General features: G+C 44.8%; 2 protein-coding genes and 1 pseudogene across 2 annotated transcripts; 1 reads left to right on the top strand and 2 right to left on the bottom strand.

The window, feature by feature from the left end:
- The first annotated feature begins 17 nt into the window (after positions 1-17).
- Positions 18-1535, top strand: LOC136471426 (uncharacterized). Its single transcript, XM_066469151.1, has one exon. It carries the CDS (start codon positions 151-153, stop codon positions 1225-1227), a length of 1077 nt encoding a protein of 358 aa, XP_066325248.1. The 5' UTR covers positions 18-150; the 3' UTR covers positions 1228-1535.
- Positions 1536-2874: 1339 nt separating this feature from the next.
- Positions 2875-3964, bottom strand: LOC136468767 (protodermal factor 1-like; annotated as a pseudogene).
- A 747-nt stretch (positions 3965-4711) lies between these two features.
- Positions 4712-6280, bottom strand: LOC136471424 (protodermal factor 1-like). Its single transcript, XM_066469149.1, has 3 exons — positions 6074-6280; positions 5596-5767; positions 4712-5505 (listed from the first exon to the last, which is right to left on the bottom strand). The coding sequence occupies exons 1-3, from the start codon at positions 6189-6191 to the stop codon at positions 5184-5186; spliced, it is 612 nt and encodes a 203-aa protein (XP_066325246.1). The 5' UTR covers positions 6192-6280; the 3' UTR covers positions 4712-5183.
- Positions 6281-12424: the final 6144 nt, after the last annotated feature.

The raw sequence follows: 12424 nt of genomic DNA, 5'->3' as shown, positions 1-12424 counted from the left end.
TAGTTCATTTCAGCAACCAAGTCAACGGCGATCACTGTACTGTAGCACGGGCCTTTTGACACGCCGATCCCCACCCAAATCTCTCTCGGATTCGGATCTCCTGATCTCCAGTTGCCCAATCCTTCCAATCTCCATAGGCGCCGACTAATAATGACACGCGAAATGCACGCCATCCTCGCCGGGATCCCGCAGTCCCTCCGGCCCGCGGTGCTGATCGCCTCGACGTGCGCGTTGCTCCTCCTCGCCACCGCGCTGCTCCCTCCGCGCGCCCCTCCCCCGGCGCCGCTGCTGACCACTGACGCCGCCGCCGACGCAGTCCGCCTCGACGCGCGCGTCACCCGAAGGAACGGCAACGAGGTGCTGTGGCAGCTACCGCCCCCGTCGTCGCCGCTGCGAGCCGCGTTGTTCGCGGCGCCCGGGTGCACCATCCGCGCCACCGACTTCTTCGACGCCTCCCCGGGCTGCCCGCGCTGCACGGGGCTCCCCGAGGAGCGCCGCTTCACCCGTGCCGCGCTCAGCCGCGGGTACGCCGTCCTCGCCGTCTCCAGCCGCGCCGAGTGCTGGTCCCTCGACGACGCCGGCGGCGGGGACGGGGAGGATGGCAGCGAGCTCGCTGCCGTCCAGTCCATCATCAAGTGGTGGACTACAGAGAAGTACCCTCAGCTCGCGGGCCTCCCGCTCGTCGGCATCGGCGCGTCCTCGGGCGGGTACTTCCTCTCCGCGCTCGCGGCCAGGGTTAAGTTCAGCAGCGGCGTCGTCATGATCGCGGAGGGCGTGTACGGGGCCATGGCCGAGATCCCCACCGGGTATCCGCCGGCGCTGTTCGTGCACATGCCCAAGGACACCGAGAGGGCGCAGTTGGTTGCGGACAGCGTGGGCAGGCTCAGGGAGAAGCACGTCGACGTGCGGGAGATCCGGTGCGATGACTTCGCCGTGAGCGCGGAGTTCCTGGCGGGGAGGGTGCCGGGGCTGACCCGGGCCTTCGCCGACGCTCTGGTGGACGTGCTTCGCCGGAAGGGATTCGTGGATGAGAAGGGGTTCCTCAAGAAGGACGGGAGGAGAACACCGTGGAAGGAGGCGGCTGAGGTGGCCAGGGTGTTGCCTGAGGGGTTCGGTCTGGAGAGGCATGTCACCGAGGAGCTCAATGTTGCCTATGCGTACCATGAGTTCACCAGCCTGAAGAATACTGAAATTTTCCAATGGTTTGAGTCCCATATGAATCATTAGGACTGAGGCCCAACTGGCTTGCATACCATAGTGAACCGAGTAATTTGCTGATTGTTTGAAGATCAACTTTTGACCATGATCTACAATAGCGGAAAGTTAGAGCAAGACCTTGTGTAAAACTTCTGCTCACAGCTTATAGTTCACAACTTCCACTCATAGTTTCTGGTATGATTGTATTTCTCTTTACTACTTGTTAGTGCAAATTATGGAAAGCAAGAAAATGTGTTGATTACACTCATTATTGTTGTACTTGTACTATTTTTCTTTTGGAAAGCAATAAAATGTGCAAATCTGGGATTCCAGGCTTCCTTTGAACTTCCACAGATTGGCATATCATGTGATAGCGATTAATGTCTGAATCTTCAGTCTGATTTGGCTAAGTGTAGAACATATTAAAAACCTCACTATGCATGACATCTTGTATTTCAAGGGATGTATTTATTAGAAAAAACCTGGCTACTCAAATACTCGGTCACTACTCAGTAGAGCACTTCCTCTAGGACTTCTTTTTTTCTCTAGGACTTTCAAGGGATGTACAACATCTTGTATTGCTTGGTTCTGATAAATAGTATGAAGTAGTCCTAACCAACAACCGTGCTCTATATCCTGAAATATCCTGCATATAAGTGCATTCACTCATTTCATTGTTAACTAACAATCCTTACATTCATGATTCATCTGCAAAATGTGACTTTGACGCTGAATCATCCCATGTGACTTATGGAGTAGTTAGGCCTCATACACTATGAACAAGCACCCACAGTGCATTTTTTTTCTTAAATGCTTTTAACAAATTTGTTTTTGCCTTTAATATAATTAATTTAAACATACTTCTGTACAATAATTCAGGATATACTAGAATGGCTGGTAGAACCGTAGAGGCTTAGAAGTAGAACTGAGTTCTTCAGCATCAAATTCACCACAGGATAATTTTGAGATGTTTGCTTGAAATATTTTGCCTCTAGTAACTTGGTACTGGGTTTAATTTCAAAGATGTTTGAAGAAAACAGAGCAGCAGATTAATATATTCATTTGACATAAGGGCCTTTGCTGCTTGGTGAATTAGCTAACCGCTGTATATTTGGCTGATAGGCTGGTAATGGCTCCTGTGACCTGCCACCACTTGCAACTGACTAGTAAGACACAATCGTGATTCCCCAACTCGCATGACCGGTTAATATCTGTTAAAAAATGTTATTTGAAGTGATGATTATGTTGTTGACTTATTAATAGGTTCATTGCTGATCTAAGCTAATTCTTTATCAGTGTATAGACAACAAAACAGTCAGTTGTCACGAAAATCTAGTATTATAAAAACTGGGGCAGGACTGTTCTTCTGATCAAACTTACTTACCCTGCTATGCTGTTCTGATTACTGTATACTTAACCGTGGTAACTAGGAAGAAGTTTCAATTCGAGCCCTGATTACAGCAAAGAGTTTACAACATCCAGCATATCTCAGACAGTGGTAGTACATGAAAAAAATATCAATATATATTAGGTGCTTATTTTACATTACAATCCAACAAATTATAAGAAATTCATCAACATGTTTTAGAGGTGATATTACACTACGAACCGAAAATAGAAAACATGAAATTCATCAAGGATTAGAAACGAAGGATAACATCAATTGAAGAAAACAATTTAGGCAGGAGACAGGTCTAAGTAGTGGCATTCGTTTGCCTTGAAAGTCCCAGCCTAGGAGGAAGCAGCACCATCTAAGGTCATGGCCACCACAATGCAACCCTCCACCTGCTGGGTGGTAAAAGGAAACTTCTTGTTCACAATGGAATTGAGGTACTGAGCTGCTCCCTCACGTAGAAGAGCACCGACACCATCAGTTCTGGTGTTTCAGAGTGCATCATGGAGATTCTCAAGCTTCTTGCCAATGATCAAGCTGCAGGCAGCACCAAATGTCTTGCCAAGGGATCCAACGACTGCAATGATCATGTCCAGGTGGCTTTTCCAGTAGCTGCAATTTTGATGGCAGAACAAAGTAAACAATCATTTTTGCATATTGGCTTTGTGATAACGAATACATACAAATTTGAATGTATACTCATATGGGCTCTTACTCGCAGGACCCAACAAATCTGTGCTTCGGAATTTCTGGGACCCCATAGGAAGATGTGCTTGGGGTACTTGGTGTAAAGCAGTAAGATGGTGTCGGTGTTGTGCCATAAGACGGTGTTGGCTTGTAGCCACCTCCTGACCCTGGGAGCCACCATCTGGTAATATGATACATAATTTAGCAACTGTTATTTCCAAGGGTGCATGAGGTATTTGTTGCTACTTGCTCTGCTTGGATAATACTAATTGCTGAGAAAGCTTGCAGTTTATGTTCAACATAATTTATCTTGTATATACTATATAGCGCTAGCAATATTTGTGCAGTACAATACAACATTTGGCAATATTAAAAGGATGTATTGTTACTACTAAAAAAGGTTGATCAAATAAATATATGCTGCACAAAGGGAACAAGGTCAGAATATACAGTTCGGAGCAGAAGAATAGGTATTCTGCTCAGACAAAATGTATGAGCTGGTGACAAACCCCACCAGAACAGAACTGATCAAGAACTTTGCTGCTCATCTTTGCTCTCAACATCTACAGAGTACAGACAAGACTGAATATGTGGCTGAACTGGCCAAGAAGCTTGAATTGATGAATTGATGAATTGAGTTCCTTTCGGGCATATTTATATAATACGAGCAGTGATCTACAGTTCCATTGCTTATTACACTGTTAGTGGTTGGCCGTCATTAAATGATCTTGGTTTGTTCATCTTGCTGCGGTGGTGATCTGATTGCTCTCTCAACTAGCACAATAAAGAGCTTACACTGAGTATTTTAATCCAAATCCTTTTCTACAAATATTTTGCAGAAAAAGAAACTGATGATATGGTACCTTAGAGCTTCCCTAGATTTCGGACAGGCTTATATATAATTAATTGTTGGTTTGTCCTATAAGAGCGTTCAATTATTTCTTTGCTAAATGCTAACTATCAATCATTACATTAATCTGCAAAATGTGCATTAAGTCAGTTAGCGAAATTTATATGTGCCATTTGTGATAAAGCAACTTTGAACTGAATCATCCCCATGTGACTTGAGATGTTGAATAGTTAGTCCTCATGCACCATGGACAAGTATACGCACCCACAGTGCAATTTTTCTCAATTTTTATTAGCTAATGTGTTTCAGGCCTTTTTAATAATCGCATGATCATCCTTTGTTTCAAAATGGAGACTCTCAATGTTTGTTAGTTACTCTTTTTTCTCGAACACAGGAGATTTTTTTTTTAAAACTAACTCGCAGGAGATCTGCGTATCTTTGTTTTAAAGAGAGACAAAGATTGGACCCATACAACAGAACTCCTAGTATGTCATTGGAGAAATGTGAGTATAGTTACTTCATCATCCACCATGATCCACTAGACGAAACCTGTCATTAGTGCTAACCCTTTTTTTCAGTGAGATATTTGAGGCCTTTCTGTATGGAGTTTAAGACAGTGAAAATTGTAACTAGTATTTCTTTATCGATTTATAGACAGCAAAAGAGTTAGCAGTCATGAACATATAATGAAATACTGGAGAACTGTTTTTTTTTTGTTCAAAGTTCAAGCTTGCTTTCCCTGCTATGCTGATCTGTCCTGAGTTTTTTACAACTATCCATTACAACTAATAATGAAATACAGCAAAAGTGTTTACAACTATATATCCAGCATACCTTAGAAGTGTTGCATGAAGAACCAAAGAAACTACAAATATTTCATCAATATGTATTAGACATGATATTACATGACAATCCAACAAAATACAAGACATTCATCAACATATCTTAAGGCGATATTACATGACAGACAAAAAAACACAGGAAAATTCATCAAGGGGAAGAAATGACGGGTAGTATCAATTGAGAGAAATAGTCTAGGCAGGAGATATCCATGTCCTAGTAGTGGTATTCATTTGTCTTCTTGAAGATCCCAGCCTGGGCAGAAGCAGCACCATCAGAGGTCACAGCCACAACAATGCAATCCTTCACCTGCTGTGTGGTGAAAGGAAACTTCTTGTTGACAATGGAGTTGAGGTAAGCAGCTGCTCCCTCACGTAGCAGGGCACCAACACCATCAGTTCTGGTGTTTGAGAGTGCATCATGCAGATTCTCAAGCTTCTTGCCCACGATCAAGCTGCAGGCAGCACCAAAAGTCTTGCCAATGTTGCCAAGGTATCCAACAACTGCAACGATCATGTCTGGGTGGTTCTTCCAGTAGCTGCAGTTTCAATACCAAAACATCAGTTTGAGAATATTTGCTTAATTGCTTTGTGATATTTGATAGTTAACATGTAGTGTGGGATCTTACTCGCAGGATCCAACAAATCCATGCTTCGGAATTTCAGGGACCCCATAAGCAGGTGTACTTGGGGTGCTTGGTGTTGTGCCGTAAGATGGTGTTGGTGTTGAGCCGTATGATGGTGTTGGCGTTGGCTCGTGGCCTCCTCCTGACCCGTACGTAGGAGTTGGGGAGCCACCATCTGGTAATAAGATATAGTTCAGCAACTGTTATTTCAAGGGATGCATGAATTTGCTACCTGTATCGCTTTTGCATAACTCTGATGTTCAGAAAGCATGCTGTTTATGTTTGAGAGACTAATCTTTTGGGTAATTGCATTATCTAGCAGGTGTTGTATGCTGTGTTAGCTAAAATATTGGCATCCAGGAGGCGTGAAGTATGTACAATACGGCATTTCACAGTATTGAAAAGGTTGTACTACTGCTAAGAAAGCTGATCAGATAAATGTATGTTGGACAAAAGGAATAGAGTGGGAGCAAATTATTACATCTGGGAGCAGAAGAGTAGGTCTTCTGCTCAGACAACTCTCCCAGGCTCCTGCATGAGCTCAGGGTGACGAGCCCCACCAGGACAGCACTGACAAGAAGAACCCTGCTGCTGCTCATCTTGCTCTAAAAAAATCGTCTACAGACAAAACTGAATATGTGGCTGAACTGGCCGAGAAGCTTGAGATGCTTGTGTTGTTGAACTCAGCTCCTTTCGGGCTCATATATATACACATGAGTGAGGGGTGTTGTAATGCACGCAAAGTTCTGGTTGGCCACCATTTAATGATCTTGGTTTGTCCAGCTTGTCGAGGCATCGCTCTCGGCACGCACAATGAGTCCCTTACATTGTGAGTATTTTTAACACAAATATTTTTCTTCAAAATCTTGTGCCAAAAAATTGAAAGGAAACTAAAGTTGTGGTAGCTTAGATCAGCTTCTCTGGATCTTGGAAAGGCTTCTTTGGACAGCGTGTGAATTCTTCCTTGCAATCCTGAAGATTTAATTGGAATCGGCGCCTGCCACCTACTCTGGTGCACTTACTGACTTACCTAGACTATACCTCGAGCTGGATCCGATGATCTTATCTCTGAATTAGAATACTGAATCTATCAAACTTATTAATGGAAACACGAGTGTGCTTCCCTGGTCCAGCTGAAACTGAAACATGAGAGATCTCATCCAACTTGAGTTTCTTCTGATACTGTGGAGCAGCTGAAGTTTTTTGTGGTCCAACTGGAATGCGTTTTTTGTGGTCCAACTGGAATGCACAAGATTTGGACAGATTTTGTCACTAGTCTAGTACCTTTCAGAGGTGCACCTGGTAATTTGTTTCGAACCGACTTTCACTGCAGTTTTATTGCTGCATGGTCAAATATATATACTCTGCCAGAATAGTGGTGTCTAGTCCTCTGCGTTTCTGTTCATTATTGCATCTGGCTAGCTTTTTGTTAAGTTGTGATCCAAATTCAGTTATGTACAAGATAAAGGCTAACTTCTGCCGGAGCGAAGCGAGGCCCGTTGCCGAGAGACTAGGGCCGAAGCGAAGCGGAGGCTGAAGTTAGTCCATCATGTTTCCCTACGCGCCTCAGGGGGGTGCGGGGGCGGAGCCCCCCTGCGGTATGGATCGTCGCCTATTAGGGTTTTTCATCTCTATATATACCTCCTGTAAGCCGTCGTCTTAGGATAAGAAAAGTTGTAAATCCCCGACGTTTGTAACCTCACCCGATATAGTGAAGATTTGCTGGCTGGTGCGCGTGGTTTTTCCCTTCTTCCTTGGGAGGGTTTTCCACGTTAAAATCTCGTGTCTCCTGTGTTTGATCTACTATTCTTCATCGTTTATATTACCTATCGTTTTTAACAGCTTTTAGTGTGTATATGCTTTAGCAGTGCACTGCTGCCCCATTCATCCACCTACTCATATGCAGAACTCAGAAATGACCGCCAACATGGAACAATTTGCAAGCTCCTGCTCCTGTTCACGTGAGAACTTCAGAAACATTTGCAGTAGTTGCAGATGAAAGCACAACTGGATGAGAAGTCAAATTGATTTGACACCAGATTGCCTTGCAATCAGGGAGGGTAGCCAAGCACAAGGACGCAGCGAGGCCAGCAGCAGCTGTACTTGCGTGAAAGGTGATTGGATTGGCCCTGAGAAAGGGATTGAGATGCCATGTGATCTCTCGTGGATCTGCCGGAGCCTGACACGGAGTTTACAGGGACGGGGACAGACGGGAGTTAGCTGCTGCTGCTCTGTGGCCGCCAGTTTTGAACGGTGCAGTTCCTTCGGTGAGTGGGGTGAAGCGGTGAACGCCTGAAGGGCAGCTTATTTCGGCTGAAGTTCATTGCCCCTGACCCATGGCTGAAAGTACTGTTGGCTGATTTATTATAAGAGAAAAATACTGTCCGTTAGCTGAAAAAAGTACGACTTATGAGCCAAGCGGATGGGATATAGTTTGTCGGTGGTAGGTGGGTCGTGTGGTACTGTTGGTTATTATGAGCCCATTTTGGTAGCTGTGGCATTCAAAGGAGCCATGTAGTGCAAGTCGTCCAAGAACTCCAACAAATAGTGATGGGTATTTGGATTTCGGTGCAAAGGAAAAAGAAGTTTTGGATTTGGATCTATGCATGGTGCACAACACTAGTATCCAAATTCGAAAAACCTATTTCAGATTACAAATAAAATTTAGAGCAATGTGCGTCGTGCAAACAAATGGAAACTAGGAAATGTAATGCTTTCCTAATTCCTTTCTACGCCCTACTCTGGCTCAAGCCCCTTTGAGCAGAATGAAGCCTCAAGCATTCACTACGTCAAAAAGCATTTCTAGGAACGGTTGTAGACCATTTGTAGTGGCGGTTTGCCCAGCCACCCCTACGCAAGGGTCTCTACAAATCATGCATTTGTAGAGGCGGTTCCCAGGCCGCCCCTACAAATCTATTTGTAGGGGCGGCTCTTATTACCAGCCGCCCCTACAAATCAATTTGTAGAGACGGCTGGAAACACCAGCCGCCCCTACAAATATATTTGTAGGGGCGGCTGTAGTACCAGCCGCCCCTACAAACAGGTATTTGTAGGGACGGTTCAATCTAGAACTGTCCCTTCGTTTTTCCGCAAAAAAAAAATCAAATTTTCAATTTAAAATCGCTTTGCCGGACGTCCCACAACCAACGTTCCGAACCGCGTTCGCGTTGCCGAACGCCCCGCGACCAACATTCCGAACCGCGTTCGCGTTGCCGAACGCCCCGTGACCAGCGTTCGCGTTGCCGAACACCCCGCGACCGCGACTACAAGCATAAGAGTATTCTATAAACTACAATTACAAGTCCAATTCACATGAATATATACAATCCATCATTAAATATATAAATTCCATATACATTGTTATCAACGTCCTAGAGCTAGCCTTTCAGTCTCACGAAGGTGTTGGTACTGAGGATTTGTACCTAACTCAGACTCTCGGTCATGGTAGACGCCTCTGAAGTGTACAATCTGGTCCAATATGAAGTTGCAAAGGTCGCCGACGAGCTCTAAGAGTTGGTCATCCTTGTATGGGTCTCTTTTCATTCCTTACTCTTCTCTCCACTACAAGAAAACAAGTTTTGGTTTAGTATTTCATACCATTTACGAAGTTTTTATACTACGGGTGAAGAGGTTCAAACTTACCCTTAAGGGGTGTCTCCTGTAGGCACCGGTGTTACCCGTCATAGAACATATATAGTATCCACAATGTACACTCCCAGGCTTCTGCTTGGGGCACTGTGTGTTTTGCATATAAAAATGTTTAAGTAATGCTTTTGACAGTCATGTAACAGAGTACTGAAGAAGTAAGTTACACTTACCGCACATAGTGTTTTTATAGCCAGCTTTTCCTTCCTTGCTGGATCATGCCTTCCATGATGATTAGTGACATAGAACCTAAATGCCCTGTTCGAATTATTTTAGCAAATACAACTTGTTAGTATCCAAAAGTGAACGTTACAAGTATGTATACAAACATATAAGCTAATGAGGATTGTCGATATGTATACGTCTTGAGAATCGATATGAAGTCTTTGTATGTCACCGTGTCCTTATCTAATGAATCAAAGACCCATGTCATGCTCCTCCTGACATCGATGGCTATACAAATCCAGTGGTTGCTGCATGGATTTAATCATAGAACTAGATAAGCCCTTTTGCATCGAATGAAATATATCGAACAAAGCTTTAAGTATAGAGTTGAGCTTACTCGAAGTTGTATGGTAGCCATATAATAGAGTGGTGTTGGGAATTTTTGAAAGCCAAGGCAATGTATGTCGCAATCTTAAGGGACTCTTCCCTTAGCTTCGCACTACGGATGCGCTCTTTCTCCCGAAGAGTCTTTGCAGCTGCTAGCTCTTTGGCATCCAGTGTCCACTGTTTAGGGTAATTAAAATTTGTTTGGGCTATAGCTTGAGGGTCTACATACCCGGCTTTCACACTTGACATTTGTTTGACAATGTGCACTTGCATTCTACAAATCACAGCATGGGTTAGTTACAACAAAATTCAAAGATTACATTCATATCATATCGGAAGGACAAGGACTTACAGGCACCACGTGCGAATTAGATTCATCTCCATTTCTCCTAGGTGAAAGCATGTGTGCATGTCATTGAAGTCAAAGACAATTTTTCCGGCTGGACTTCCAAATGTGCCGGTGGAAAAGCATGCTTGTATGATATCTATGCTCATTGGGAGAACACGCAAGTACCAATCATAGAACCTTCTCATTCCAAGTGGTAGGCGTTGGATGTTCCGGTTTGGTAGGAAGGGCTTGCCTCTTTCATATTTTTTCGGGCAATCCTTTGACCATTCGATGGCATCAATATTTGGATACTGCTTTGCAATTTGGTGGAGTTTGCTACTGATGACCTCCTCAGAACCCCGTGATAGGACTTTTTTAACTTGGTTTTCAGGCTTGAACTGATCACGGGAATACCACTTGGACACCGACGAGACGTCTTTGATCGGAACATAAACTGGCCTTATGTGGATTGAAATCTTCTTTCGGAGTTCCCATTCAGGCACGTCCTCATCTTCTTGTGCATCACCTTCTTCAGGAGGCACTCATTGTTCATATATCGGTTGTGCTTGTTGAGAAGACTATGGCATCTCATGATGCACTTGCCCGGTATGAGCTGGAGAAGGTTGTGGCATCTCATCAGGCACATGCTCGATAGGAGGCGGGGAAGAATGTGGCATCTCAGGAATATGGGGGTCACGAGACAGTGAAAATATCTCTCCAGCCTCAACAACTCGCTCCAAATTTGGGAGAGGGGGAGGCGGCGAAGAAGCAGTCAATATAATGTCCCGTTTGTGCCAGAGGATGAACTGCCCCATAACATCTCCGAGTAACACCAGCCCCTCGGGAGTTATGTAGTCTATCCTCCACTGCATGAACTCGGGCTTCACTGTATGCACCTCGATCCTAGTGTAGTCCGACGGTATCTTATTATTGTGGTGTAAGCCACCGGAAGGATGTGCCACACCCATTGCCACCTTCATCACAGTGTTCTGTCGGCCGCTGAGAAACACCAAGGTGCAACTAGTAGGTTCCCGTATGAGATCGACTGGGGTTGTGGCTGCAGTGAAACCTTGGCTGCTAGGAACTTTCGGAGGGCTGCCAACTAATGCCAGTTCTCTTGGCGGCGTCACTAATATACGTGGCTCCGTAGACATTCCTTGCTCCTCCAGTGCCTTCGCAACTAGAGCCTTCACTTGGAGCTCAAGACTAGTCTCCTAGTCTCGGCCATGTTTCTTGTACATGTGCATGTCCTCTTCGAATCCTTACTTCCAGGTCATCCTTTTCCCTAGCCCCCTGGTGCGGCCTGTGTGCTCCTTGTTTCCCAAGCCAAGGCTAAGCTCGTCCCTCTCTCTGGAAGGATTGAATGAGCCCGTCTCTTTGTCTTCAGCATATTTTAGTATCCTTGATACCGCCTCTTGGGTCTCCGGCTTATCAAACTTAAGATTACTGTCAGATGGTTCTGTACTCCTCGCATATATCTAGTTCCTTGAGCATACCTTCAAGTTCGTCACATCTATATTCTCAGCAGCTACGGCCTCTTCATCCATCTTCCTAAACTGCTCTTCCTTGGCATAGTAGCCATCGGGGCCTAGATGATGGTGGTGTTTGTTCCTCTTCGCCAGCTCGGTGTTACGGGCACTGAGCTCCAATGCCTCCACTGAAGTCTTCTGAGCCACGAGCTCCTCCCATTGACTAAGAGTTATTTTGACGAACTCGTTGAAGGGAGTTAACCCCTTTTGGATATACTTCGTGTTGAGCTTCGACATCCAACGTCGAAATGACTCTCCCATCATCCTGATAGCATTTTTTACCAATTCATGCTTACCCTCCGGAAATCTAAAATTGACCTTCAGCTGCCTATCCCATAGTGTATTCTTTATGTTCTCTGGTACCTCTTTCCAGTTAGGGATTGTTGGGTTCAATTTATCTCTTACTAGGGCCCCGATTGCATTACAGAATCGTCCTCTTAATTCCTTTGGCTCAAGGATCTCCTTTACTGGCCCAACCTCCGTTATCACATAGCAAGCCTTATCTGGATATAGATTTCCTTTTCTATCTCCTTATTTCCTCTTAGGTTTGGTAGTCGTGGTTGTGTCTTGAGTTTGTGGAGCAGAGGCATCGTGATCTGTCTCTATGGTTGTTGCCTCTGCTCTCCTTTCCTCTACTCCGTCTTGTCTAGCGAGATGTCGTGGACATCGAAGTCGTCTTTTTTGAGTTTTAGGAGGGACCTATATATAGGACAGGTCAAAGTGTTAGCAGAGGTGACATAGCCAAAGCTTTAGCAAAATTTACAAGCTAAGGCTTCTT

The sequence above is a fragment of the Miscanthus floridulus genome, chromosome 8 (assembly GCF_019320115.1).
Source record: "Miscanthus floridulus cultivar M001 chromosome 8, ASM1932011v1, whole genome shotgun sequence".
NCBI classification, from domain to species: Eukaryota; Viridiplantae; Streptophyta; class Magnoliopsida; order Poales; family Poaceae; genus Miscanthus; species Miscanthus floridulus.
The sequence above is the reverse complement of the archived record's forward strand: the minus strand, read 5'-3'. Positions and strand labels throughout refer to the sequence as shown.